The sequence below is a fragment of the Pelmatolapia mariae genome, linkage group LG17 (genome assembly GCF_036321145.2).
Source record: "Pelmatolapia mariae isolate MD_Pm_ZW linkage group LG17, Pm_UMD_F_2, whole genome shotgun sequence".
Taxonomy (NCBI): domain Eukaryota; kingdom Metazoa; phylum Chordata; class Actinopteri; order Cichliformes; family Cichlidae; genus Pelmatolapia; species Pelmatolapia mariae.
This window is the reverse complement of record NC_086242.1, coordinates 35,166,630-35,193,123: the sequence shown is the minus strand read 5'-3', so window position 1 is coordinate 35,193,123 and position 26,494 is coordinate 35,166,630. Positions and strand designations below refer to the sequence as shown.

Sequence of the window (26,494 nt, the reverse complement as noted above, 5' to 3'; positions counted from 1 at the left end):
AGCCGTTTCCTCCTTTCAAATGGTTTGTAAAAACTGAGTTTAGGGCAAAACAAGCAGCCAGTGAATTTCACACAACCACGGGAAACATTACTACATCTCAGCACAGACATAAGGGAGCATAAAAATGTGTTTTACTGTACGCAGCCTAAATTCAAACACTAGCTTGGAGGAAATGGTTTTATTCCAGAGAATCTCTAACATCCAGATGACTCCCAGCTGATTCATCCATTCTCCCAGGCATCAATATGGAAACAAATATTAACGTACTAAAAGTAGAAGCCACATTAACTGGCTTCTACTTTGGAGCGATTTCAGGTGTAAGAAAACACAAGTATCTGCTTTCTTGCCAAGATTCAGATAGGAAGATTGATTTCTACAACCTCGAAAACCAGGTTACAGCCAGGAGACAGTCGCAATGCATAATTTAAAGTGCTAGGAGATGATAGAAGGATCTGGTTTTGCCCAGCTACAAAACCCTGTGCAAACAAAAGTCTCGCCCGGAATGTCAGAAATTTTAATAATGGAATGTAACCTGTACAGTTACAGTTTACAGTGGAACAAAACCACTGTCAAACTGTTTCAACTCTTCCACCCCCAGCTGGTGCTTATAGGCATATGGAAATAATGCATACATGAACATCCTCACACAGTGGTAGGAAGTCAGTTTGCACACACAGAACTGGGTGGATCAAAACCCTGTATACTCTGAAGAGGTATTATGCAGCCTAGCAGTGCAATGGCACCATCTAGTGAATATGATGGCATTGTACACCCCGCAATACAAGCTTTTTTAAAAACAGAAACAGGCAAATATACATATGAACCATCATGAATAAGCTTATACAGTGGGCTGAAAAGGGAGTGTTAGACATTTAATCTGAGATTTAGAGTAAGACACCACCTCTAGGAGTAGCATCAGTTTAAAATATGGGGACGCAAGGTTCAAAATAAGGATTTTGAACCTTGTAGAATTAAAATGAAGTACACATTTCTTCATGCAAGGACACATTTTGACATTTATTAGAACTATATTAATACTGGTCTAATTGCTTCAACCACTCAGAGTTCTACCCTTTAGTCATCTGAGGACCTCTTGGCTTTTCACTAAATAGTAAATGCACATTTAGACAGCCTCAACCATTAAAGCATGTTTCCTGCATACATCATTAGGTAGTCCTTTGGTTGCTCCAACATTTGCACTGCAGATCTGGGGTGTGTATGCTACATTCAAGTTATGTTTTTATAAAATTAATAATGTGTCTTTCAAGCCCACTACAAACTTTAAGAGACAAATTAATTATGAGGTGTTAGCCATGTAAATTATTGGATTACAAACAAATCTCTTAAATGTGAAGTTTTTTTATTGTCACTTCAGTTCTACAACATTGTTCACTTTGCAGCTTTTGGCAAGTATTCCCAGAGAGACAGTGAGCCCAGAAGCCTTTCACTTGGGGTCAGGTTGTAGGTTGTTCGTTGCTGATTGAAGACCTATAACAAAAAAAAGACACCTAAGTAATTTTAAAAACCCAATTCTAATAAAGTTTTAGTTAAAAATGAGAATTTGCTAAGTAATAAGTAAGATTAAAAGTTAAAACAGAGACTGTGTGACTTTTTATATCTCTCTGGTATTCTGGATTAGACTCCACCTGACTGGTTCTCCATTGCTGTGTTTCAAAAGTTCAGCTACTAATTTGTTAAATAATGACCTACAAAAGGACAATTCATGTCACAAATCCAAGAAACCATTAACACCAAAAATATTTAAAAGGAACAATATTTCACCAAAAACCAAAAATAATCAAAATAAAGCCATACCATCTTCTCTTAAGGTTCTCACTTCTCCCCCTTTTCCAGACTCTCTCTTAGCCTGGTTCAAGTGCTAAAGGAAAATTTGATCACACCGGGACTCGTGACAAATTTCCAATCTGCTAGAGACAGAAGAGCAAAACAAGATTTAAATGAAATGTAAAATAAGGCTACGTTAAACTGCAACAAGTTATCATCAGTAGTTTCTACTTTTCACAGACACTACCACCACCACTTCTATTATTAAATAGTGCTATGTATGCACTACTATTACTGCTACCAAGTATAAATTCTTCATATTAACCTTTTTTAAAAGACTATTACTAGAATAATAAAATGTGTTAGCACTTGAATGTGACGTTGTCACTATGTGCATACTTGTCAGTTTAGATCAGATTAGATCTAAGTGTATAAATCAACTTGTGCGTTCTACTTTGTTTTTACATGGTAACCAGCAGCAGATGTCTACACCGTGTTCAGACAACAAACCAACACATTTAGTTAACTTACCGGATGGTTTTGGCAAGCTTCTTGAAAACATCCTCGTTGAGTCTTTTAAACTTGTGAATGCTGGAAAGTGTGTTTGTTTGCACTCAGAGTGCGATGTTGAGAAATGACAAACAGGTTTTATCCTGATTATAACTGACGAAATACATTTGATTTAAAAATACACAATTTTGCTAACATTTTTCTTTCTCATTATTCTGTTGGAACAAAGTCGTTAGCCTTTCAAATGGAGGGCCTTTTGTCTTAACTGAACATGCACATATTAAATATAAAAACTTTAATGGAAATGAAAGTGTTACATGGAACACAATGTGCTTTTCTGCTAAAGTCCATTATTCAGATTTATGCAGTCTCTCACTTATAACGTCTATGCAGTGAGCAGCGTATAACGTGAAAAATATTTTGATAAAAGAGCAGAAACGAAATCAGCAACTTGTTTTTGAATCGGTACATTTATCATAATTTTGAGAATCATGCCTTTTGGACATGAGCCTTCATTTCAAACATAATAAATGCTTTTCTTTCTCCCTCTTGCTCTCACTCTCTCACTCTCACCCTGAGGGCTCTACATACACAAAGTGTATACAAAAAGACCTTCAGAGTGTGATGGCCATCCTGACCAAGAGAAAGAAAAAGGTAGGTCAGACTTTATATTTAGCTTGTAATGCCCACTGAGGAAAGACCAACAAAGCCTTCGTATTTGTGACAGACTAACCCTGGCTCTTAAATTGCTTCTTTTTTCTTTTTTAAATTTCACTTTCAGTTCGTACTCCAGTTGCCCTTTTAAAGTATGTATTGCTGCACTCACTATGGATAAACTGCAAAACACTACTTCATTGTGCTTGAATATTTGAGTTGCTCCAGAGTACTGTGGACCAGAATCACTAAAAACCAGGCTGGCTTGATTCCTGCAAAATGTAAGCAGATGCAGAAAAACACTGTATTTTTAAACATACTGCATTTAATATATTAAGCAGTAGGGAACTGTTCTGGTATACTACATGGCTGTTTTAGCAAATAAATGTTTACATTTGCTTAAATGTTAAGAATGATGTTATACATAAAGTACCATTTCACCATATTGAGGCACATCTAATGCAATGTAAGTGTCTGAGACAGAGTGCTTGTGCTGGCTTCCCTTTAGGATTCTGGGCTTTAAAACATGTGACCCTTTCTCTTTTTTTAGTTTGTCTTGTATTATTAGCACTAACATGCCCTGTAGTTCAAAAACTGATTTGAAACATTGTGACAGTGATTTGTCCGTCACTGAAGATCAGCCACTGATGTAGTTACGGCACTTTTACTGTCAGTTTGCAAATGTAAGCATGCAGCCTGAGCTCTGTACTTAAAGTAGCCAAAATGAATGCTCAACTTGATTTACCCAACATTTATAAGTGCTTAGTATGCCGAATGCATATTGCTTTAAAATAACAGGACCAACGTAGAAGACTCAAAAACCAAAGACCCATTTTACTCTCGTATATGTTCATATAATCTCTTGATTTGATCCTACAGCACAGTCAGGTAACAATGGTTCAAGTGTGTGAGAGGGAGTTGTGTGTCGCCATAGTGACGGTCACTAATCTTACCCCTGGCTTCCTGCCCAGCATGCATCACTCCCACTCAGCCCGCCCTCCCTCAGTTTCTTTCCATCCCTCTACTTCTCCAAGTCGGCTTATTTGTGTTGTCCATCTCTTTGTCATATAAATTTGTGTTTTAAGTCTCACACTTTGTCATTTCTGCATTCACAGGCAGTTTTTGGAAATATGCTATTAGAAAGAATATTAGAGAAGTAGTGAATTTTATCAAATAGTAATTTCATTCAATTAAAAGAAAAAAATAACAAATTCCCTTTTTTGCCCCTGTGAGCGGGTCAAGCTTGGGTCCTCTACCAGAGGCCTGGGAGCATGAGGGTAGGCGCAGTATCTTGGCTGTTCCTAGGACTGTGCTCTTCTGGACAGAGATCTCAGATGATGTTCCTGGGATCTGCTGGAGACACTCGCCTAGCTGGGGTGGGGGGCGCACCAAGTGCTCTGATTACCACTGGGACCACTGTTACCTTCACCCTCCACATCCTCTCAAGTTCTTCTCTGAGCCCTTGGTCCTTCTTCAGCTTCTGTTTCTTCTTCCTGATGTTGCTGTCATTCAGTATTGCTACGTCTATCACTACAGCAGTCTTCCTCTGCTTGTCCACCATTATCATGTCCAGTTGGTTAGCCATCACCAGTTTGTACCGTCTGTATCTGGAAGTCTCACAGGATCTTAGCTCAGTTATTCTCCACCACCCTGGGGGGGGGGGGGGGGGGGGGGGGTCCATCCTCGTCTTGATGTCAGTGGCTTCCATCTCCTCCTTCGGCCAGCTTATTATCCCAGCAGGGTACCTGATCAGAGCTAGGTGTTGATAGCCTAGATCAGACCTTCCCAAAGTGTGGGGCCCGCCCCCTAGGGGGGGCGCAGAGCCATTGCGGGGGGGGGGGGGGGGGGGGGGGGGGGTATGAAAAAAAACAAAACAAAACAAAAAAACAATGCTTGGACACTGCTAGCATAATGGACAGGTTTTTGACGGGGCTCCCACACAAACGCAAAGCAGGAGATGAAGCATAGCTGAATATGTTTCCAAACCAACTACATTCTAAGCCAAAGACTAGAAAATATGGTGAAGCATATCTTCCCTTTGGCTTCACCTGCACAAGTGCCGAGGTAGGTCTCCCCTGCATAATTGGTTTTCCCTGCGTCGGGAGCACGTGCTGGGCTCTCCAAATCACAGACAAACAGTATCCCACATTCTTGATTTTTAGTTCACAAACACTTCTTGTAATGGCTAACTACTCCTGACATTTTGGAGATGTTAGCTCTTTATACAGTAAAGTTACAGTGGGATACAAATAATATCAGGCTGATCCTGCCGCGATTTGTTCCCCCGGTTCAAATCCCGGACAAACAGTATCCAACAGTTTTTTATGTTTTTAAACCCATTTCCACAGAGAGGAATTTTTTGAAAAATGTATTGATAGCAATGTTGAATATTATTACACAGGAAAAAAACAACTACACGTAAAATAATCACACCGTGAGGCCTCTGCCTTTCTAAATGGAGGGACAGTAACTGCGTGTGTATGTAAGCCTGTAAAGTCTGAAGATAGAGACAAAATACTGTCACTGTTAATCTGAATATCTGCCATTCCGCAATTCATCTCATGTAAACAATAACGTGGCGCACAGCGTGACGTGAAAAAAGGCACATACCTTTGACGTTGCGTGATGAACTTTGTATTCCTCGTCCACACGTAAACGCAAAAAAGGAGTTTTAAAAAATCTCCGTTTTCGGTGATTCGAAGCGCCGTTTACGTGTGGACGAAACAGCTGCGTTTTCAAAAATACCCGTGTAGGTGTGGACGTAGCCTAAAAGAGTTAGTAGGTTATTTTCTTACTACCTGTAATTTATTGCAGATTACTTGTATTTACTTAATTGTTTACTAAATGTTTGAGGTGTGAAATAAACCGCAATGGAGCAAATTATGGGTGTGTGTGGTTAAAGGATGTGTTTGTGCGTACGTGTGTGTGTGCGCGCGCGGGGGGCGCGAACATTTCTCTTGTAAAACAAAGTGGGGCCCAGCAAGTTTGGGAACCACTGGCCTAGATCTTGTTTTTGCCATTCAGCTGACTCCTCAGGACTTGCCTGAACCTCTGCAGGTACTTGGTGTTTGCAGCTTTCATAGTGGCCTCTTCATGGTTCCCATTTGCCTGTGGGATCCCCAGGTACTTGTAGCTGTTTGTTTTTTGACAGTAGACCTAACCACAATTAACTTGCCATACAAGCAAAGGTGTAACAAACAGTATGTCACCGTTGAGTCCATTAATGTCATGTGGTACACCTGCGATGAGGAAAAAGCCCACAGAGATAAAGGTTGCAAAGAAGGATTAGCAGCTCACCCAATTCATAAGGGGGTCCTGTTAACTGTCCAGCGACAAGGTTTGTAGAAAATAAATCCTTTAGCTCCAACAAATCATTTTACCTTTGCTGTGTTATAAAGAATGTTTCTTTTTTAAAGACTACATTAGATGGACTTCTTAACATTAATTAGCTTAACTATTTGGGAAAACAGTACTACACTGCTTTGGTTGAGAACTATTTTCAGACCTGGATTAAGACTCCTTTCGTTCTTAAGAAGTGTGTAAAGCAGCTGGATGGTGTACAGTATGTGACACTGAGTCAAAACAGGTAGATATATATATATATATATATATATATATATATATATATATATATATATATATATATATATATATATATATATATATATATATATATATATATATATATTTTTTTTTTTTTTTTTCTTTTTTTTTTTTATTTATTTATTTATTTTTGCCTTGACTGTCCACACAAAGGGCTTTAGAATACAAATCACATTTTATAATAAATTCCTACAGTGCTTTACTCTAGACACTTCATAAGAATCATGGTTAAAAAGACAAAAAAAAAAACAAATGGTACATTTACTGCCATAAATCAAGAAATAATGCATGACTTTAATTTTTACTGTCCTAATATGTTGAAATGATATTTTTACAATTGTTCTATGTAAATAATGTCACAAGCAAAAGCAATGTCTGTCTAAATTATACATTTTGCTGATCAAATTTTCCTCCAACTCTGAAAACAAATATTTGTAACAAGGTTTATGAAAGTGTTACTACTGAAAGTTCACAGAACCAGCAATGAACATCCCTCTAAATTAGTGCAATGGCATTTTTCTTTTAGCCTGTTTAATGACAAGGCAGTTTGAGAAAGGAAAGACATGCACAAACTGATCCGGGGTGGAATTGAACCGGGACCTTGCAGCACATGGGTCACCTACCAGCACCCAAGTTGAGCCAGATTTCATTCCATTCTGAGAAAAAAGCAAAAATCATACACTGCTATCTGAATTTTTCCCAGAGCACATGTACTACAGGGTGACGTGGGCAGTGGAATGCAGGGTAATTTTGTGTGTCATGCCCTTCACTTGTGCCATCATTCCCACCAAGCTGGCAGGCGCACTCTTTTCCTTTCTGTGTTTCTGTTTTCTGCCTGCTTGATTGCAGGATGTGATGTGCGGGGGAAGTCAGACTGCCAGCTGCTTGTCATCATCCTGCTCTGCAATAAATACCTAGATCCAACACTTTGACTGTGAAAACAGTATATACACAACTGCCAGATCATGCAGTCTCTGTTAGTTTATTGCCCACTCATGTATTCGCATTTACCAACACCTGTTCTTCTCTGTCTGCAGCATTCATCTGCCTAAGCCCCTTCTTATCTTTCTCAGTTCTGAGCTCTCTATTCTCTGAACTTCTCATGCAGCAGTCCTTAGCTGCATTGGTGCCCTGGCCCTGCCTATTGCTTCAACCTCATCATGACCTCCATTCAAACCCAACTCTCTCCCACCAACAATGAGCATGTTTTTTAATACAATCTTGCATTACTGTTCATATCTGTGCTCTGCTTTTGGGTTCATCGACTAGCCCAAATATATGGGCAATTGTAACTCCTGCTGTGGTCATCACATACCTGGATTGATATATACAAGGGGTATGCTAGAAAACATACAAAGAAATACCTGTAAAGTGGAAACTGTAGCACCCAGAGGATGGGACAGGAAGAGAAGAACAGACAGCAGCCTGCAGGAGGGGAAAGAAAGGATAGGGAAAGCAAGGTGGGAGCAGGAGGGAAAAGAAAAGGACAAAAGAAAAGGACAGGTGGAAGAAGAGGACAGGGGAAGGAGAGGAGGGGTTACCGGTATTCCTGCAGACATGGCTGACAGTAGTTTTTGTCTCCATCTGTCCTTCCCTGTCACTGTCCCGTCCTCCTGCTTTGCTGGCTGAAAGACAGGGGGGACAAGTTACAGACACACAGACAGACAGACAGATACACAGACAGACAGACATACCCACTATCACTCAAAAGCTTGGAGAATGTTTTTCTCTTTGCACATAAAGCATATTTGTTTATATAAAATATAACATGTTTATTTAAGTCGCATTGATTTACAACAATTCTATTAATTATGAATCACACCTCCTTTTTAGTGGACCATCTATGTAGGTGTACAGAGGCACACTTTCAGCAACAAGCATTCCTGTATTCCACATTATATTACCTAATACAAGTTTGTTAAAAGTCTAAAAAAAAAAAAAAAAAAAACCATGAAGGACCTAAAGACTGATAAAGTCAGGGTTGGGTACCAAACTCTGTACTTTTTAATGGTACTGACAGAATTATCTACTGAGAACCAACTCACACTAAATCATTCGGTGCCAAATTTTAGGTAAGCGGAAGAAAGAGCATGATTATTACTAACTATCACTCAAGTTAACCAAAAGATCTCTCAGGTGTGGTTACGCTTTCAAAAAAAACAAACAAAAAAAAACAAAAAACGATTGCTCTCTGTAACATTTGCAGTGCAAAATGAAGGGAAAAAATGGCAACACATCAAATCTGAGGAAACACCTGGTCAAACACAAAGTGCATTGGCTCTGAAGAGTGTCCCATATTTGATTGGCTGAAAGCCACCGAAGGACCTGCAGCTAACTTTCGCAAGTCTTTTGCCAACATTTAAGAAGTTGAACCCATTGATGGTGAGGAATCTTTAAGTGGCACACTAACAGCTCTATCAATTTCTTCATCGTGGTTGTGGGTCAGGGGGTAGAGTGGTTCATCTACTAATCAGAAGGTTGGGTGGGTTCCTGGCTGCTCCAGCCTGCATGCCAAAGTATCTGTGGGCAAGATACTAAATCCTGAGTTGCAACTATATATGATCAGCTCCCGGGAAGATCTTTCAGGTTTTTCTATTTTTCTTCCCTAATCAATTTTGGGATGGTGTAACGGTGATCCTGTGTCATGTGAACCAGTTCCCTGCTTCCCTCTGGCAGCAGCAGGCAGCCATCTGTTACCACTGCAAAAGTATGTGGGCCAACAGGACTCAGTGTGATTGACCCGGTTTACACAGAGAATCTAGATCACTCCCAGTCATGAGATAATCTTGGACATGTTGAAAACCAAACCATTAGGCTCATTAGTAACCATCACCAACATGCACTACAGTATTTTCCAGTGTAAATTGATGAGGGATGAGCATTACTGTGCAATACCTTTCCGTTTATATTACTGACACCCGAGTCCAGCTGGGTGAAAGGAAATACATTTCCTTCATATTTGATTATGTATACAGATCACCGAATTTGAAAAACATGACTTGTTACCATAACACGTTCCTATAGTAAGCACTTTAATAGTATAGCTTTGTTTTCTTTGCCTTCCTACCTCATTCTTTTTCTTCTTCTTTTTCTTATTGTTCTGCTTCTTCTGTCTTTTCTGCAGGAGGACGGTCTCATATTTTGGCCTTGGGTGTTCCTGAAAGAAAACAGGAGTGAGAAGGAGTTAAGTTCTGGACATTCTATCCGACTCTCATGTGGGCATCTATGTGTATGCCATATGTACATTCCAGGCTAGTGTGGGATTAACATTAGATGATAATGCATTTAGTGCCAATGTTAAGTGTCACTGCTGGAGGAGGTAGTGTGGCCACACGCAGATTGTAGGAGTGAAACTGGTTAAGAAAAAAGAAAAAACCTCTGGCAATCTGAATGTTCAGAAAATTTTCTGCTAATTTTGTAGGTTTGATGTGTTTATGTTTGCACTTTAGATAGCATTTACCTCATCCTCCTCGATGCCTGTCAAGTCCCAGCTGAAGCTCAGACTGATCTGACGTCGCTTCCACTGTTCCAGAAATAGCACCGCTGCACGATCACACAAACGAGGAACTTTAATAAAGGTTACCGTATCGTAAATCTCCAATTGCAAGTTTCCAACTGCATCATATGACTTAAAAGTTGACCCTAAGTTTTTATTTTAGAGTTGACTAAACTACTTCTTTTTCAATTGATTCAACGACATAGAGGGCAAGCAAGAAAGCAAGAGAGAAATAATGCATTTGTCCCCTAACTGCTCTTTGACAGTGACTTGGTGTAATTTAAATTTACAGCTGCCCAACCTGAGCTGTTCCTATGACTTATTTGTAACATATATACTCATTTCTAATCGTGTCCATTCTGGTCATTGCCAATGAAGGATTTAGCATCTTCCACCTCCCATCTTGCCTTTGTACCAGTCTCCAAACCAGACATCATAGTAGCTCTCACTACTGTCCAGCAAACCTTTGCTTTCACACTTGCTGCTAATCCTGCTATCAACAAAATCACCTCTTCACCTCTCTCATGTGCTGTATGTTGCTTTGGATAGCTGCCAACAGATGTTTAACTCATCTATCTTCAAAACATCTGCGGAGTGCAGCTTCACCCTTACACCCGTCACCCTCTCTTTCACACAAACTTATTCTGTCTTGTTTCTAGGGACTTGTCCTTTTCTCTCCACTGTATACCTCCACCTCTCCTGGCTCTCTTCCACCTGCTTCCTACTCTCACTACAGATCTTAATGTCATCTGTGAAAATGATACCCCACAGAGACTCCTGCCTGGCCTCATTAATCAGCCTGTCCATTACTAGTGCAAACAAGAAGCCGAACCCTGATTAATCCCACTCAAAGCTCATACATATGTCAATCCTACCACATACCTCACAGCTACCTTACCATCTTCATACATGTCATCTACCAGCACTCTCCCTCTGTCACTCCTTCCCTCATACAGTACAACAGTTCCGCACTTGGCACCCTCTCATATGCTTTATCTAGACCATCAAAGACACAGTGCAGCTCCTTCTGAAAGTCTGTATACTTTTCCATCAACACCCAAACATCACATCTGTAGTTCTCTTTCTCAGCATGAAGCCATACTGCTGCTCACTGATTGTCACCTCTCTTCTTAACCTAGCTTCAGCAACTCTTTCCCACAGCTTCATGGTGTGGCTCGTTAACTTTATCCCTCTGTATCTACTATGGCAGCGGTCCCCAACCCCCGGGCCACGGACCAGTACCGGTCCGTGAGTCTTTTGGTATCGGGCTGCGAGAGTTGAGGCTCGGGTGTGAAATTTATGGTTTTCAGGGTTTTTATTGTTTTTTATCAGTATTTTTTTTATTGTTTTTATCGTTAACTCCGTTTCCCTGTGTCTTTTCCCGTGTGTTATGCATAAATCTTCTTTTTTTTGGTACCGTTACTGGTTTTATTTTGTTGCATTTATCCGCAACACCTTAAAGGCCAGTCCGTGAAAATATTGTCGGGCATTAAACCAGTGCATGGCGCAAGAAACGTTGGGGTTCACTGTACTACAGCTCTGCACATCAGCCATTTCTTCTCCATTTCTCAGTCATGCTCTCACTCTCCAAGATTGTGTCTGGTTAAAAAGCCCACTGCCCTCTCTCCTACACATCTTTATACCACCACAGGTATGCCACCTGAACCATCCACCTTTCTAATCTTCATCCTCTTCATAGCTGTCCTTACTTCCTCCTTACTAATCTTCTGCACTTCTTAATACACCGTTTATCCTCCTCTGTCTGTTCTTTACAATGTTCTTTACATTCATGAGCTCCCCAAAGTACTCCTTCCATCTTCTCAGCATACTCTATTCAGTCTTTAGTAGAATTCCATCTCTATCCTTAACCACTCTAACCTGCTGCTCCTTCCTTAGTGTTCAGCCTCATGTAATTTTATACAGATTCTCTCAGGACATAAAATTCAGGTCATAAGATACAGTCCCAATCAAAAGTTTAGGACCTTTAAAAGGCCAAATCTGTGCAAAAATGTGGATTGTGCGCTGCTAGAGACCCTGCTTATGCAGTTCAACAACCCGACCACATTCAAAAAGGGAACATTTTGCCTTTGCCATCAGAACGCCATGACAGTGTGACTACCGGACAGAAAATGACAATGAATCCACTTTTTTGCACAGATTTGGCCTTTTAAAGGCATGTGGTCCTAAACTTTTGATCAGCTGTAAAACAGTCTGTTTCAGTTTAAGCATTGTTTTCAATAAATTGCATGCTCAAAAAAATGTTTTGTCTCACTCCCATTTCTTCTTGTTGCATGTTGAAGCTCTACTTAGAACCTTGTTAAGATCCAACCATGCCAAATATGTTTTTTTGCCATTTTTCAAGTGGTCTTAAACTTTTGATCGGGACTGTATCTCTGAGCATTTTCATAACCAGCCCACCTGTCATCTCTGTATGCATATGCAAAAACACATAACCTTACCCCATAGAGACATGAAGATGGCAAAGAAGACAGTGGCAGGGTTATCGAAGAGGTGTGAAGCTTTGGCGGTTCCACAGGCAGTGCTGAGATGCCAGAAGTCACATGCTCGGTCACACAGAGGACACATGGTGAAATTGAGACGCTGGTCACACATCTCCAGACTGAAGAAGAGGGGGAAAAATATCAAGTCTAGAGTGCCCACCATTGTATAACACGTGGTTTAGTGTTAATGTTTATGACTATAAGATTAACTGAGGCTCTATATTTCTGTCTGTGGATTCACTCTCAGCTAAAAAGGCGCATGGATCTTTGGGTCTGTTACATTTAAGCACAATAAATGAATGGAACTTTTAACACATAACCACAACACAAGCTTTTCTACTTTGACCCTATTCATACTTGGTGTAGGCTGAATTATCAGCCTTCCACTTCATCACACACACACACACACACGCACACACACACACACACACACACACACACACACACACACACAAGAGCCAGCTGAGCCTTTTGTGTGCCACCCACACAACCCTGACTAAAGCCAGATACAGCAGGTATCTGGGCAATCCCTGTCTAGTAAATGTGTGTATGGGCATATGTGCATGCAATGGCAGGAACAAATCCTTATTTTCTGCATTATGCTAGAATCAGTATTTTAGGGAACATCTCATTCCATAACCACTTTTTACAGTGTGGGATTGTACAATGATTTTCTCTCTCAAATGAAACTGCAACAGTAAAACTAGAGATTTTTGCAGTGGATTTCTAATGTACCTTGGTATATTAGTGTCCATTGTCGCCACTCCATAGCCAAACACAATGATACCCACTATGGAAGCTGGTACAAGCAGCTGGGTGTACACGCCGAGCCATGCAAAGTAAAGGCCGATCTTCTCACCAAAGTACTTCCTGTGGGTAAGGAATAATGCAGTTCATGGTTAGGGCACAGCAGACTGAATTAGGCAGTATGTAAAACAGGTGTAAGGATCCTGATACTGTGTTTGACCCCAAAATAGATTAAGAGGGCTAATGCTCTTACTATTTAGGGTGTTTCCTAACTCTGCACAGCCTTTAATAGTAGCTTCTTAAAGACTGGTGTACAAATTCTGCCTGAGCAAGATCTAAAGACTCCAACATGGACTTAATTAACCTTAACAATGGATAAATCTGTGCTACTTACTGCAGGGAGTAATCAAAATAGTATAATTAGTTACACTATTTAGTTATACTATCAACAGAATATATAGTAAATAGCAGCATCAAGTTTTCATGATTGTCAGAGGTTTATTACCACAAAGCAAATGTGTCCACATGTAATGAGATAAGCAACATTCTTCATTCTGTGTAATTTTGCCGAGTCAATATGTCATAATTATGTCAGTACATAGTATTTTAGCCCTCATACAGCCTACTCTATTGGGTGTTCTATTGGATTTAGGTCAGGCGAGCACGGGGGTCATTGAATGGTATCAGTTTCTTCATATTCAAGCAACTGCCTGCATTCTCTCACTATATGAAGCCGAGCACTAGGTGAAACCCGTCAGTGTAGGGTCTGACGGCAGGCCGAAGGATTTCATCCCCATATCTACTGGCAGTCAGGGTGCCAACACCCAGCATGTCGAGGTCTGTGGATATCCCTCCATGGATATATGCCTGCCCAGACCATCACCGACCCACCACCAAACAGGGCATACTAAATGAGCTTGCATGCAGCATTACATTCTCCACAGCTTCTACAGACCCACGACTGTCACAGGTGCTCGGGGTGAACCTGCTCTTATCTATGAAAAGCACAGGGTGCAAGTAGTGGACCTGCTATGACTGGTGTTCTATGGTAAATGTCAAATGGGCTCCACAGTGCCAGGTAGTGAGCACAAGGGACATCGGGCCTTCAGGCCACCTGTATGAAGTCTGCTGGAGGTCATTTTGTAGCTCTGGTAGTGCTCATCCTGTTCCTCCTTGCACACAGGAACACATACCAGTCCTGCTAATGGGTACAACCCTGTCCAGCTCTCCTAGAGTAACTTCTGTGCTCCTAGAATCTCCTCTATGTTCTTGAGTCTGTCAATATTGGGTCAGGCTGAGATATAAAATTTGCAGTTGTAAAAAATATAAATTCTTGATTTGTCAGTCTTACAAGGTGGTTTGGGCTAGTAAGGAATCATTCATGACCAGTATACACATGGTGACTAGTAACACCAAAGAACAAATGGGCATGTGAATATCTTAAGAACCATTTCACTAGCTGGGCCAACATCTTGGTTTGACAGCATTTTTTAGTAGGTAAAGGTGAATGGCATAAACATGAATTGAGCTGCTGCTTGGGGAAGGGCTCGGAGGGGACTGGCGGCAGCTCCCGTGCCTGGCAGGTCCCCATGTACTACATCTTTCACTAATCATGTATGGTAGAGTCATATTAAATTAAAAGAAAAACTGAGGTCTTCGTGTTGATGCTGTGGTTACGTTACCTGACTAGATCAATGGGTTGGTACTTGTAAAAGGCTGAGTATCTAGCCCACTCTTCATGCAAAACCTGACAGACAAGACAAAGCAATAGAGAGAAAGGGAAAGGGAGAGAGAGAGAGAGAGAGAGTCAGTGTGGGTGTATTTTGTCATGTTGTAAGTTGAAAATGATTCTCAGAGGTAGAGCTCATCTGTAGGCAGTAACATTCTGATTGGCCGAATTAAACCTCAGTGGATGAAGCCAACAAGCTGCAGTATAAGTAACATTATCCTGCAGCCAAGTGAAATGCAGTAAGAGAGGAGGAAGACCGCATTATGAAGCCTGGTGCTCCTCGTGCTTAAAAGATAAAAATCTAACAAGGTATGTGGTTGAACTAGAACATGTTACAAAAACTGGAGTAAACACAAGGATAACGACTAATCCTTTCAATTTTCACATTTCAATTTTCTATTAATATTTTTGCTTTGAAATTTGAGTCGGATCCTGTTTTTTTGCACTTTGAGAGGAGCTTTGTAAACATGTTAGACAGATGTTTGAAAAAAATCAAATTAAATATGAGATGAGGATGGCAAACTAAGGCTCAGTTGTTCAGAAAAGCGGAGGTCCCTTTTTGAGTTGCTGGGAGTTAACATGTTTTGGACAGCTGACTTGATTGAGACAATTCAGTTTTCATAGCTGTAACACATCACTTAAAGGAACAAAGGGGGTGACAGGAATGAAAGGCTGAGTCAATGCACCTGTCTGTCGTTCCTCTCCTCCAGGTGTCCGATGACCTTGTAGTCACCCTGAGCAGTGAGAAGAGAGGATGAAAAGCATGAGTACACACAGGCGCATGACAACAGGCAGCACAGTGCACTTGTGGAAAACATGTAGAAATACAGAAATTAAAAACATTCGAAATACAGTATTCGAAGTTGTTAAGAGCAGATAATGTGGTAAGAGGAGGTTGTCTGAACTGTTAATATCAATCAAGTTAGATGTCAGAGTTATTGTCAGTTTTATAGCTGGTTAAACCACGGGGCCATGTCAGTGTATATCTTTAATTTAGAGCCAAAGACTTTTCAGAAACTGAAATTATCATTTTAGGTCAGAGAAGGCATATGATAGACTCCAATTTGTTCATTTAAATGATTTTAGATTTTTAAATATGGAGATCCACAGGGTTCTGTGCTGGACCAATTCTATTACACATGCTTCCCTTAGGCAGCATAATTAGACATACATTTTCATTTCTATGCAGATGATACTCAGGGGATCTATGAAAGTAGATGATACACACCAATTAGCTAAGCTACAGGAATGTCTTAAAGAAAAAGACTGGATAACCTCTAATTTACTGCTTCTAAAATCAGATCAAACTGGGGTTATTCGACTCACTCCTAAGGATCTTAGAAATCTGGTGGCCACTTGGCCTCATTACCTTGGCTTCAAGTAACACCGTAAGGATTCTATTATATTAAACAAATATTTAGGACTTCTTTCTTCCATTTGTGCAATCTCTTAAAAATTAGAAATATCCTGTCTAAGAGTGATGCTGAAAAACTATTCCATGCATTTATTTGTTCTAGGAAAAATGATCCAAAGTGCTGCAGCAAGAGTACTGACAGGCACTACAAACAGAGCTTTTTTTTCACCATACTGGTTCCTCTTCAATCACCGTTAAAGCCAGGATTATATTTAAAATCCTTGTCCTCACAAACAAGGTCTTAAATAATCAGGCCCCAGTAGAACACTTTGCTCTCAGATTTCCTTCTGGTTCCTAGGATATTTAAAAGTGGAATGAGAGGCAGAGTCTTCAGCATTCAGGCCCCTCTTCTGTGGAACCAGCTCCCAGCTTGAACTTAAAAGCAGAGAGAGTGTCTTCTAAGTTCAGGCTTAAAACTTTCCCTCTTGTTAAAGCTTAGCTGGGGCTGGATCAGGTGATCCTGAATCCTCTCTTAGTTACACTACAATAGACACAGCTTGCTGGGGCTTTCCATGATTCACTTAGCATTTCTTTCACACTCACTTCTTTTTGCCTCAGCATTTAATTATCAGATATTTAATTCTGGCTCTCTTCCTCAGTACATGTTTTGTCCAATTTCCTTCCACTCACCCTCAACCTGTCACAGCAGATAGCTGCCCCTCCCTTAGCCTGGTTCTGCTGAAGGTTTTTTCCTGTTAAAAGGGAGTTCTTCCTTCCCACTTCTTGATGCATGCTCAATCATCCAGGTAAGTAAATCTCCAAAAGTTGATTCTGTTCATCTGAACGTAGCGTTTTGTGGGAGAAACATTTCGTCACTCATCCAAGTGACTTCTTCAGTCTCAGCTGACTGCAGACTGAAGAAGTTACTTGGATGAGTGACGAAACATTTCTCCCACAAAACGCTATGTCCAGATGAACAGAATCAACTTTTGGAGACTTCCTTCCCACTGTCGCAAAGTGCTAGCTTAAAGGGGGTCATATGTTTATTGGGCTTTTCTCTCTGTCATTGTAGGGTCTTTACAATACAAAGTGCCTTGAAGCAACTGTTGTTGTCATTTGGTGCTGCATAAATAATACTGAATTGAATTATCACACACAAAATATAATTAGATAATCAAAAATTAACACAGAACAGGTAATTCTTCCTTATATGTACCCGTTAATTTCAAAACTTGAGAAATCCCTGCACTAGTCAGTATTTTGCTACATCATTTGTCAGAGTGTAAGATTTCTACTCCAAGAATGTTTCCACTCACTGAAAATTGAAATCTAGTAAAACACACTAAAACCATCAGCGTCTCAGGGGACTTTGCACTTACATCGTGAAGAGGGAAGGCAGCGTCATACACGCCTTTAGCTATCAATGTGCTGATGCCTGAAAGAGAGAAAGCAGAGACGTGAGACAACCCCAAGAGAGTTTGAGTGGCATTTATGAGGGGTTTCCTTCTCCTGCTAAGCATCGTGAACTGCATCCTCTGAAAAGATGACAGCTTTTACTTGCATTGGAAGAGCAAGTGAGGTTTCAACCAGAAACTCAAACAGCTGGCAGGGCTTTTAAAAAAGAAATGTCTGAGGCACTTACAAAGAAGTGTGTAAGTCTTTTTTATTGAAAAAGAATTAAGGATTGAGGTTAAAATAACTGTTCCAGGCTAAGGGGAAAATTAATTTTTAGACAATGCAAAAGAGCACCTCCTTTTATTTATCCAATATCCAGCACTCCATACTTGTGATTCAATTTTTTAAGGATTTGAGTTGTTGAATCAATCCCAAAAGGATAAAAAAATAAAAAAATAAAAAAAAAAAGAGAAAAAAAAAGAAAAGAAAAATGGTTCTTTCCCTACACGTATTGTATAGCCTGTACCATTTTAAAAGGTCTGGTTTTCAGTGTCAGACAGACTGGTTCTGTCTTTTGCCCTTGAAAGTTTTCACTCGTTAAATCGTGGCCTGCCCGTTACCTGTCAATGTCAGGGGTGGACGCTGATGCATGACATGACGCAGCATACAACTACCTCTTCCATCAAACTAATCAATTATCAGTGCCTCAAAGGGGACACGGACCTATGCAGCGATTAGCTGTGCTATTAATGAACATCACCAACACACATACACCTACACATGAATGCTCACTCAACCAGCCAGAAACAACCACAACTCCCAGTGGCCCCTGCTTTAATCTCAGCCTGACCCGGGAAGTATGACCCACTTGTAGAAGAGATGGAGTAAAGCAACAGAGACAGAAAGGGAGGGTGTGTGTGTTGTGTGTGGGGATTGTGTGAGCGTAGGGGGGGAGAAAAAAAAGAGAGAGAGAAAATAGAGATTAAAAAGATGCAACTCTATTTTTCTCGTCCCTTCTTGCCCTACAGCTTCATTAGTACCCGCTGGCTGAGACCTTCTGCTGTGATGGGCAAGCCAACCAGACATATGGTGGACATTAGAAATGAAACTGGGATCAGCATATCTATATGGGACCGATGAACATTATAAGTGCGACGGGCAGATGCAACCATAATCTGCGTCTAATTAAATGCTACAGTTATATAAACAGGAAAGAGCTGCACTAACAAGGAATCAGGGGATACCTGATACCATGCAGTTCTTTCATGTCTCATACAGACAAACAGTGGTGGATATATTTTAATGGAAATTCCAATGAAAGTACAATGAAGCCTTTAAGACAGCCGTCATCTGCGTGCCTTGCATGTTTATTTTCTAGATTACCTCAACAAATTATGGGTCACGCACAACTGCACAAACAAAGAGTGCGGCTGAACTTACATATTGACTTAGCTGCTGAATGTCCCTATGGGTGTCTATGGTTAAAGGAAATGTTATTGAGCAGCCTTTCTAGGAACGGCCTGGTGGGAATAGGTTGTTGGGAAAATGATCTCTGTGTCATCCAACTATGCAGCACAGCACTCATTGTTTAGACAACCACTTGAACGTCACTTTATCTCTCTAGTGCACAAACAGCTTGCATAGGTCTGCGACCTTCTAGTACCTTCTTCTTCCTAAACTAAGAATTCTTGCTGTATAACATTTAACTACAAATCTATAGTTTTACCTTTAATGCTTCACAACAGAGAACAAGACAATATGAGATGCTCGGGTGTTATTTAGTTTATCATCATCGACTCAAATAAATGTTGCCTGATTGCTACACCCTGTTTGAAGGGTGCTATAAAACGGGTGTAGTCAATGTGCTGTTATACCAGAGGTGTAACCAAAATGCTCAGTATTGTATATGTATTGTATACAGATCTAAGTAGCTTGGAAAGAAAAGCCAGTGGATTTCTTTAGGTTTCTTGAAGATGTTTCACCTTCATCAGAGAAGCTTCTTGATTTCTAAGACCAAATGGTGGAGAGACCCGGGTATTTAATCCCTAGTGGGAGTGTCCCTTAAGAGGTCCGTGCCTCATCACATGAGCCAAGGTGTGAAAAAGGGTGTGGGTCATTATCAGCAGAGGTTTCAGGTAAAACTATTGTGAGACCTTGGCTCACCCGATCATGTGACCTATTGAGATCAAGTCACAGAAGATGTGAGTGGGCGTTGAGGTGTCTGGGAAGGGATCTCAAAACTGGCTTGTAAGTTGGCAGACAGTTGGTGCTGTAAGCCACCCCAAAGTGGACAATGACAAGACAATGTTCTTTCATTTGTCATTCTGCTTCTTCCTAGTTGGTTTCTGACCTTTATCCTGTGCATCTTTACAGATTTGATGAAAGCCGAATTGGGATAACCACCTGTTTAAAGAGCTTTCTTTACATGTGTGTGTTCCTTTTCTTTCCTTTCTGGCTTACAGGGAATGTTTTCAGCCCGGTGTTCTAGGGTTCTCATTACTCCAATGTTGTGTTCCAGAGGGTGGCGGTGGAGTCAAAGAGTGGGTACTGGTCTGTGTGTGGGCTTCTGGTAAACTTCCAATATTGAGGTTTCCATTCTCCTCAATGTGCACAGCACAGTCCAGAAATGGCAAACTATTATCCTTCGTGTCTTCCCTGGTGAACTTTATGTTTCTATCCACTGAATTGAGGTGAACAGTGTAGGCTTCTACTTCTTGGGTTTTGATTTTGACCCAGGTGTCATCCACATATCTGCAGCAGTAGAAGCCTACAGAAAGTCCAGTCACGTTTCTTCCGAGTGCCTTTGATTACCATGATCTGGATGACTGAGAACCTACACATCCATATTGAATGCAAACATATTTTGAAGCAGGGTATTATTGTCATAGGCTCTGGTGTAGACCAGTGGTTTAGAGGTTTTTATGGCACACCAAAGAGCAAAGCAAAATTTCCAGCAACACCTGTTTTTATATCTGCAGAAGAGAGTCTTTATGTCATCTGGAACACCAGATCCCTTTGCATTAAAAAAAAAATGCTTGACACTATGCTAGCAAATGATAAATTCACATAAACTTTCCTCAAGACATACCAGTGTGTCTCTCCACACCATCTGGTAAGAAGCACTGGTGTAGAAATAATCTAAAATGAGTTAGTTCTGGGAGTAACCAATGGCTGACCAAATTTCAGGAGGCTGGGAAGGATATGCTTGGAGGAGTGTTGCTGCTTTCCAGCACAGGTGAATGAGATCAATTATACTGCAAACTATTTTAGACTAGCAACATGACAATTAAAAAAAATGAGCGAATAACTTAGTGACTTCTATTAGACACTGATGCCTTCAGTAAACCACTTCAGATCTGCTATTGGAGTCTATTGGAATACACATTTAAACACTGATAAAGCAGAGGCACAGCAAACTTCTAATTAAATGCTTTGTATCCTCACCTATGGTTTGACAGGTTCGTGCACACACCGTCCGTCTCAGGATCTCATAAACCTGTGGAACATTTCAGCTTGTTAGACTGGAAAAATTGACTAATCTTGAAAAAAATATGATACAGGAGGGAGTGATGTAAACATAGAGACTTACTATTCTGCCCCTTGTAGCATTGTCAAAGAAAGTGTCTTTAGATGTGATGTTGTACCTGAAGGAAACACAACTAATGAACACTATGGTACACTATGGCAGGGCTGCTAAGGTTTTTGCAAAATATAGTCTTTTCAACTTTAAGCACAAAATACAGTTGCAACAACACCAAACAGGTGGCTGTGCGTTCCAATTTTGTGGTTTAAAAAAAAAAAAAAAAAAAAGTGTAGTGACTTTTTTTTTTCCTCACAATAAATGATTTGACATCATTTGTTGTTTAGGTTAATGGAAGGCTGTGACCATAGCATCCATAGTCAGATCCAACTAAGGACCAGCCCTGGTACCAGACCAACTGTCTTTTTCTTATCATTACTTAGTCTTATTTTATAGTGAAACCATAAAATAAGGCTCTACAGAAAATAAATCTGTGTTCATATTTATCTCACAAGTGTAGCTTGTCCCTGGAGAAGCAGTGTGAAAGAAATTTGGTGCGTCCATGATCTTGATGTGGTACTTTAGGCTGGAAAGGCTTGGTCAGCGTTCTCCACACTGTGCTCATACTGGAGCCGAAACCAGTTTCCTCTTTGAGCTCATAACTCTGGGGTAACCAAAACATACAGAGTTAACCATGTTACTACCTGTTAGATACACACATCCAAAGAACTTAACACTGTCTGAGAATTAAAGACCTAACACTGAGTGATACTGCAGTAATAACCCCACGTGTAAATATAATTATGGGTATGACTGTCTCTGTACTTTTAACTGAATTAAAAAATAAACTGGCATACCAAAGTCTTAGATTTAATTTCTTAAAATGCTAAAACCCTTAAGTTTATTGTAATAGCCATTATACTTGGCGGGGAAAAAAATAACTACAGAGACACAATATCAACTTCAGCTGTTTGCTAACCTAACAAGAAACTGCTACAGTGAGGTACTCTGATCTTACCGTCTTGGTGGGGACTCTAATCTTGAGAAACTCGGCCTCTCGACATAATACTGGCCATGGTGCGTGGACTCTGGTAAAGCTGGGGCCATGGCTCTTTAACTGAAAAAAAAAAAAAAATTCAGTTGTGTTTATGTAAGCAATTTGGGAAATTAAACATGCTAATCAGATCCAAACACAGTTTTGATTACCCATGATTCAGTATTTACAAGCACTTACCATGACTGAGCTTGTTTTCTACCAATAATGCTGTATTGCCCTCAACTTTTTATGCTCGGGGAAATGTATCAGCAGACTGCTTGGCTGACAGTACCTGCTGTTTAAAAATGGCTTACCAGACCATCTGCCAATACTGCTTTGCAATCCAATACAGCAGACTTTGTTTTAGCAGGAGAGACCCAAATACATTCTGCTCCTCACTTGATATTTTCGCTTCTCAGTGCTTTTTCCCTTGAGGCCTTACAGTTGACATCTGCAAGGGCCAACTCAACATTTTGCATTCAACACCGAGTTTTCTTTGAAATCCAAGCCAGGTGCAACCAATCCTTGCCATCATTCTGACCTATGGAAAAGCTTTGGCTAGCCTGTTTAGCCAGCAGCATTCCTCTGATATCTATTAAAGATAGATGTGTCCTGTGCTCCTACAGCAAAGCCTGGAGCCGTTTGCAGTTTGGTGCAGATTGTTCCTAACACATTGGAGGTTTGTTTTTTGTATTTTTACCTCCAACTTCAAATGTAACATATTAATTGTATGTAAGATGAAATTCTGACTCATCTTACATAATGAATCATGTTCCAGTGCCCACACGGTAATTAGTATATTAATATTAATATGCATTAGCAAAATTTGATAATTGGTTGCTTCAAATAGCACCAAGAGATACATGATTGAATTCCTAAATACGAGCGCAATGACAAAACTTCTTCTGGATTCCTGTGGCTGAATATAAATAGAAAGTATAAGTGAAGCAACACATTTCCAAGAAATTTGTTCCAAAAATAAATTCAAAAAATTGTTTGCAGCAGGCCTGATGGACCTGGTTTTTAGTGTGAGTGAGAGTGTAAATGAAATGAAAGCGGAGTCAGTGGGGGATGACAGCCAGGTAACCTTACCCTCCTTAGACCCCCCCATTAGGTTCTGCAAGAGGGGGGAAGTGAAAAGAGAAAGGTGGTATGGCAAATGACAGAAACCTGAAACTATTCCCTTTCTCCTCTCGACTCCTACTCTCCTGAGATCTTTCACTCCCCCTCACCACCCTCCCCTCCTCACATATATTACTGTAGCTTGTGCTGCCCGCTAGACACTGTTTCACTGACTGATTGACTGCCTCACTGTCACTCTTACTGCTCTTATTTCATTATCATCTCTCTCCCTCTGTCACATCCACACAGACTTTAGTCCCACACATCGCATACAGCTGAATGTGAAGGCACCTGAGATTCACCTCGCTTTAATAAGATGTATTTGTTATAAATAATCCATATATACACACACACACACACACACACACACACACACACACACACACACACACAAAATGTACTTTTACCATTTACAAATGACCAAAAATAGAAGAAAAATAACTAAAAGAAACACAAGTAAATTATCTCACTAAAGTACGAGGAGACTGAGTTGAATGTGAAATTGAAGTGCTTTCACCTTGTTGCTGTCCTGTTACACACTGATCTGTCACGTCACAGTATGTTTATGTGTCATGGCAAAAAGCTTACATTTCTGAGGACTTGAGAGGTTGTTTATGCTTATCAGACTATAGTCTGATAAGCAAGGGTTACATAATTCATCCCAAACAGACAGATACTGTAAAAATCAAGGAAATCGAAGACCACTACCACTCTCCTCACGGGTGGTCGATCAACAAAGATCATTCCACGAGTAAGAGGTGTTAAAGTCCAGAGCAACATCTAATCAAGCAAAAGCCTGCAACTAAAACTGGTCTACTGTTTTAGGTTTATGAGTCCATCACCGGGACATCACTGAATGTGTGGTGTGCATGGCAGGATTAAAACAAAAAAGGACATTGCTGCCCATCTGCAGTTTGCTAAAGATCACATGGATGAGCCAGATGGCTGCTTAAACAATGACTGTTATAGGGATGAATGAGACCAAAATAGAAGTTTTTGTTTTAATGAGAAGTTTTATGTTCAGATAAAGGGAGCTACTCCACTGCAGGACAACAGTGTTATCACACCTGTGAAACATGGTCTCATGGTTTTCAGCTCTTTTGTATAACAGTTATATGTTGAAATAAATATTTGAAATATTAGCATTTAGCAATTCCCAGAAATCTTTAGTCGAGGGGGAAACAGCAACTAAAAATATTTGACACCAGACACAGTTTTTCCTTCTAGCAGATATTAGATCCTTTTCCTCAAAAACAAAATCACAAAGTCATATCATACTTGGATTTTTTTTGTCTCCTTTCTTTAATCAGATACTCTGCATGTGTGTAGACCACATTTGTGCAACACTGAAAATACTATAGACCTCACAGAGTTTCAAGAAACCCCTGAACATTAGGTTAATATCCTAAGAGACACGTGTTATACAATCTGCAGTGCCTGGCCTATTTTTGTGGGCATTTCTTGATTTATATTTCAGTTCCTTTTCAATCTCCTTTGATACTCCCACAATTCATCTAATCATTTCAGGAAAGTTTTCTTTTCTTGTCTAAATCAAAATTTAGATTCATGACAATATTCATAGTACTAAAAGTAAAAAAATGTAAACATTTCTGGCGTAATCAACTGTAATCCTTGTCATAAGTACCATTGATAGAACCGTTGAACTCTACTGCCTGTGTTATTGTTAGATAAAGTTTTTACAAAATTAGACTACACGTATCCAGAGACTACATTTCCCCCGAGGTCCCTCTGCACCCCCAAGGGTTTACCCTCACCCCTTTCCCCATCTGCCATCATCAAAAACGCAGACACTTCAGTCAATTTAGGACAAAACAATCCAGCAGGTTTCACACGGACCTGGTTTTTCTGTGTTTGTCAAGCAGCAAACTGATGGCTGAAAATTTTGCAACCTTACAATGGACTGACCATCTGCCACAAAACTGCGAAATAAGCAATGAATTGCCGATGCACTCCATCTCGACTTGCTCCTTTGAATTTTTTTTGTAGCCCCTCTCACCAGTATTCTGTTTCACCTGCTTAATCAACATTTATCATCTTTCTCTCAATCCTTTCCTCCCTCTTCCTCCTCCTCAACCTCTCTTCCCATTGCTATCGCTCCATCAAAAAGCAGAGGATATAAATACCTTTTAGCCTGGAGAAGGTTAATTAGTAGAGCGATTTCCAATTAGCTCTTTATCTCTGTTGGGGGCGTAACTAGGCCGCAGCCGGGGGCGTCTTTGGGTAGGAGGGTGGTGGGTTATGAGAGGGTGATCAGGTGGGTGATGGGATGGCTGGGAAGAAAAGTATAGCAGGAAGTGGAGAGAAATCAAGAGAGATGAGGGGGGACTGGTTGAGTGAGATACACGAAGAAAATACAAAAGAAAGCAACAAACTGAACCATGGGAAACATGGGCATAGGCAAAATTCCAAGATTGGAATTTGGAGGCAATGCTGGAGGTGGCAGAGTTAAAGATGTTAACATTTTCATCAGGAGTGACAGTATGGACAAGAGTAGAATGAGTACTTCAAAGGGAGCACTCAGGTTGAGTGTTTGAGAGAAAACGTTAGAGAGGCAAAGCTGAGATGGTTGGACAGGTGTAGAGGAGGGATATAGTGGATATACTGAACAAAGGATGTTGAATATGGAGCTGCCAGAGAGGAGGAAAAGAGTAAGACTTCAGAGGAGGTTAATGGATGTCATGAAGCAGGACATGCAGAGGGTTGGTGTGACAGAGGAGGATAGTAGAGGGTGAGACGTGGGCAAATGATCTGCTGTGGTAACCCCTACAGGGAGCAGCCAACAGAAGATAAAGAAAGTGTTTACAGAGGTCAAGTCAGATTTCTATAGGACCAGAAGTTCTTTTACAACCACAGCTATCGCTATCTGGTGGCCTTAAGATAGATGCAGGTTTGAGGCACTTTTATTTTCCAATCCACAAGGTACGTCTATCTTTTACAGCATCTATAGCTAGGTGTTAGGATGACATCAGTAACTTTCTAAGGATCTCTAGGTGGTCTGATCATACCTGTAGGTAGCTAGAT

At 40.4% G+C, this 26,494-nt stretch overlaps 1 protein-coding gene and 1 long non-coding RNA gene across 5 annotated transcripts in view; both read right to left on the bottom strand.

Annotated features, from left to right (window-relative positions):
- Window positions 1–26,494, bottom strand: part of ano2b (anoctamin 2b) — a 78,966-nt gene that overhangs the window by 27,663 nt on the left and 24,809 nt on the right. For 2 of the 4 annotated variants that reach the window (XM_063460861.1, XM_063460863.1), the window contains 12 exons: window positions 22,313–22,411; window positions 21,807–21,958; window positions 21,364–21,418; window positions 21,219–21,270; window positions 17,759–17,814; window positions 15,712–15,759; window positions 14,979–15,043; window positions 13,285–13,419; window positions 12,508–12,668; window positions 10,013–10,095; window positions 9,620–9,709; window positions 7,917–8,177 (listed from right to left, as the gene is read on the bottom strand). In XM_063460861.1, coding sequence (XP_063316931.1) covers window positions 7,917–8,177; window positions 9,620–9,709; window positions 10,013–10,095; window positions 12,508–12,668; window positions 13,285–13,419; window positions 14,979–15,043; window positions 15,712–15,759; window positions 17,759–17,814; window positions 21,219–21,270; window positions 21,364–21,418; window positions 21,807–21,958; window positions 22,313–22,411 — 1,257 coding nt within the window. The remainder of the gene's footprint in view (window positions 1–7,916; window positions 8,178–9,619; window positions 9,710–10,012; window positions 10,096–12,507; window positions 12,669–13,284; window positions 13,420–14,978; window positions 15,044–15,711; window positions 15,760–17,758; window positions 17,815–21,218; window positions 21,271–21,363; window positions 21,419–21,806; window positions 21,959–22,312; window positions 22,412–26,494) is intronic. The other 2 variants (XM_063460862.1, XM_063460864.1) reach the window with 2 other exon arrangements.
- On the bottom strand, window positions 1,067–4,769 carry LOC134616084 (uncharacterized). Its single transcript, XR_010091425.1, has 3 exons — window positions 2,317–4,769; window positions 1,816–1,928; window positions 1,067–1,488 (listed from the first exon to the last, which is right to left on the bottom strand). It is a non-coding gene; the product is annotated as an uncharacterized LOC134616084 (long non-coding RNA).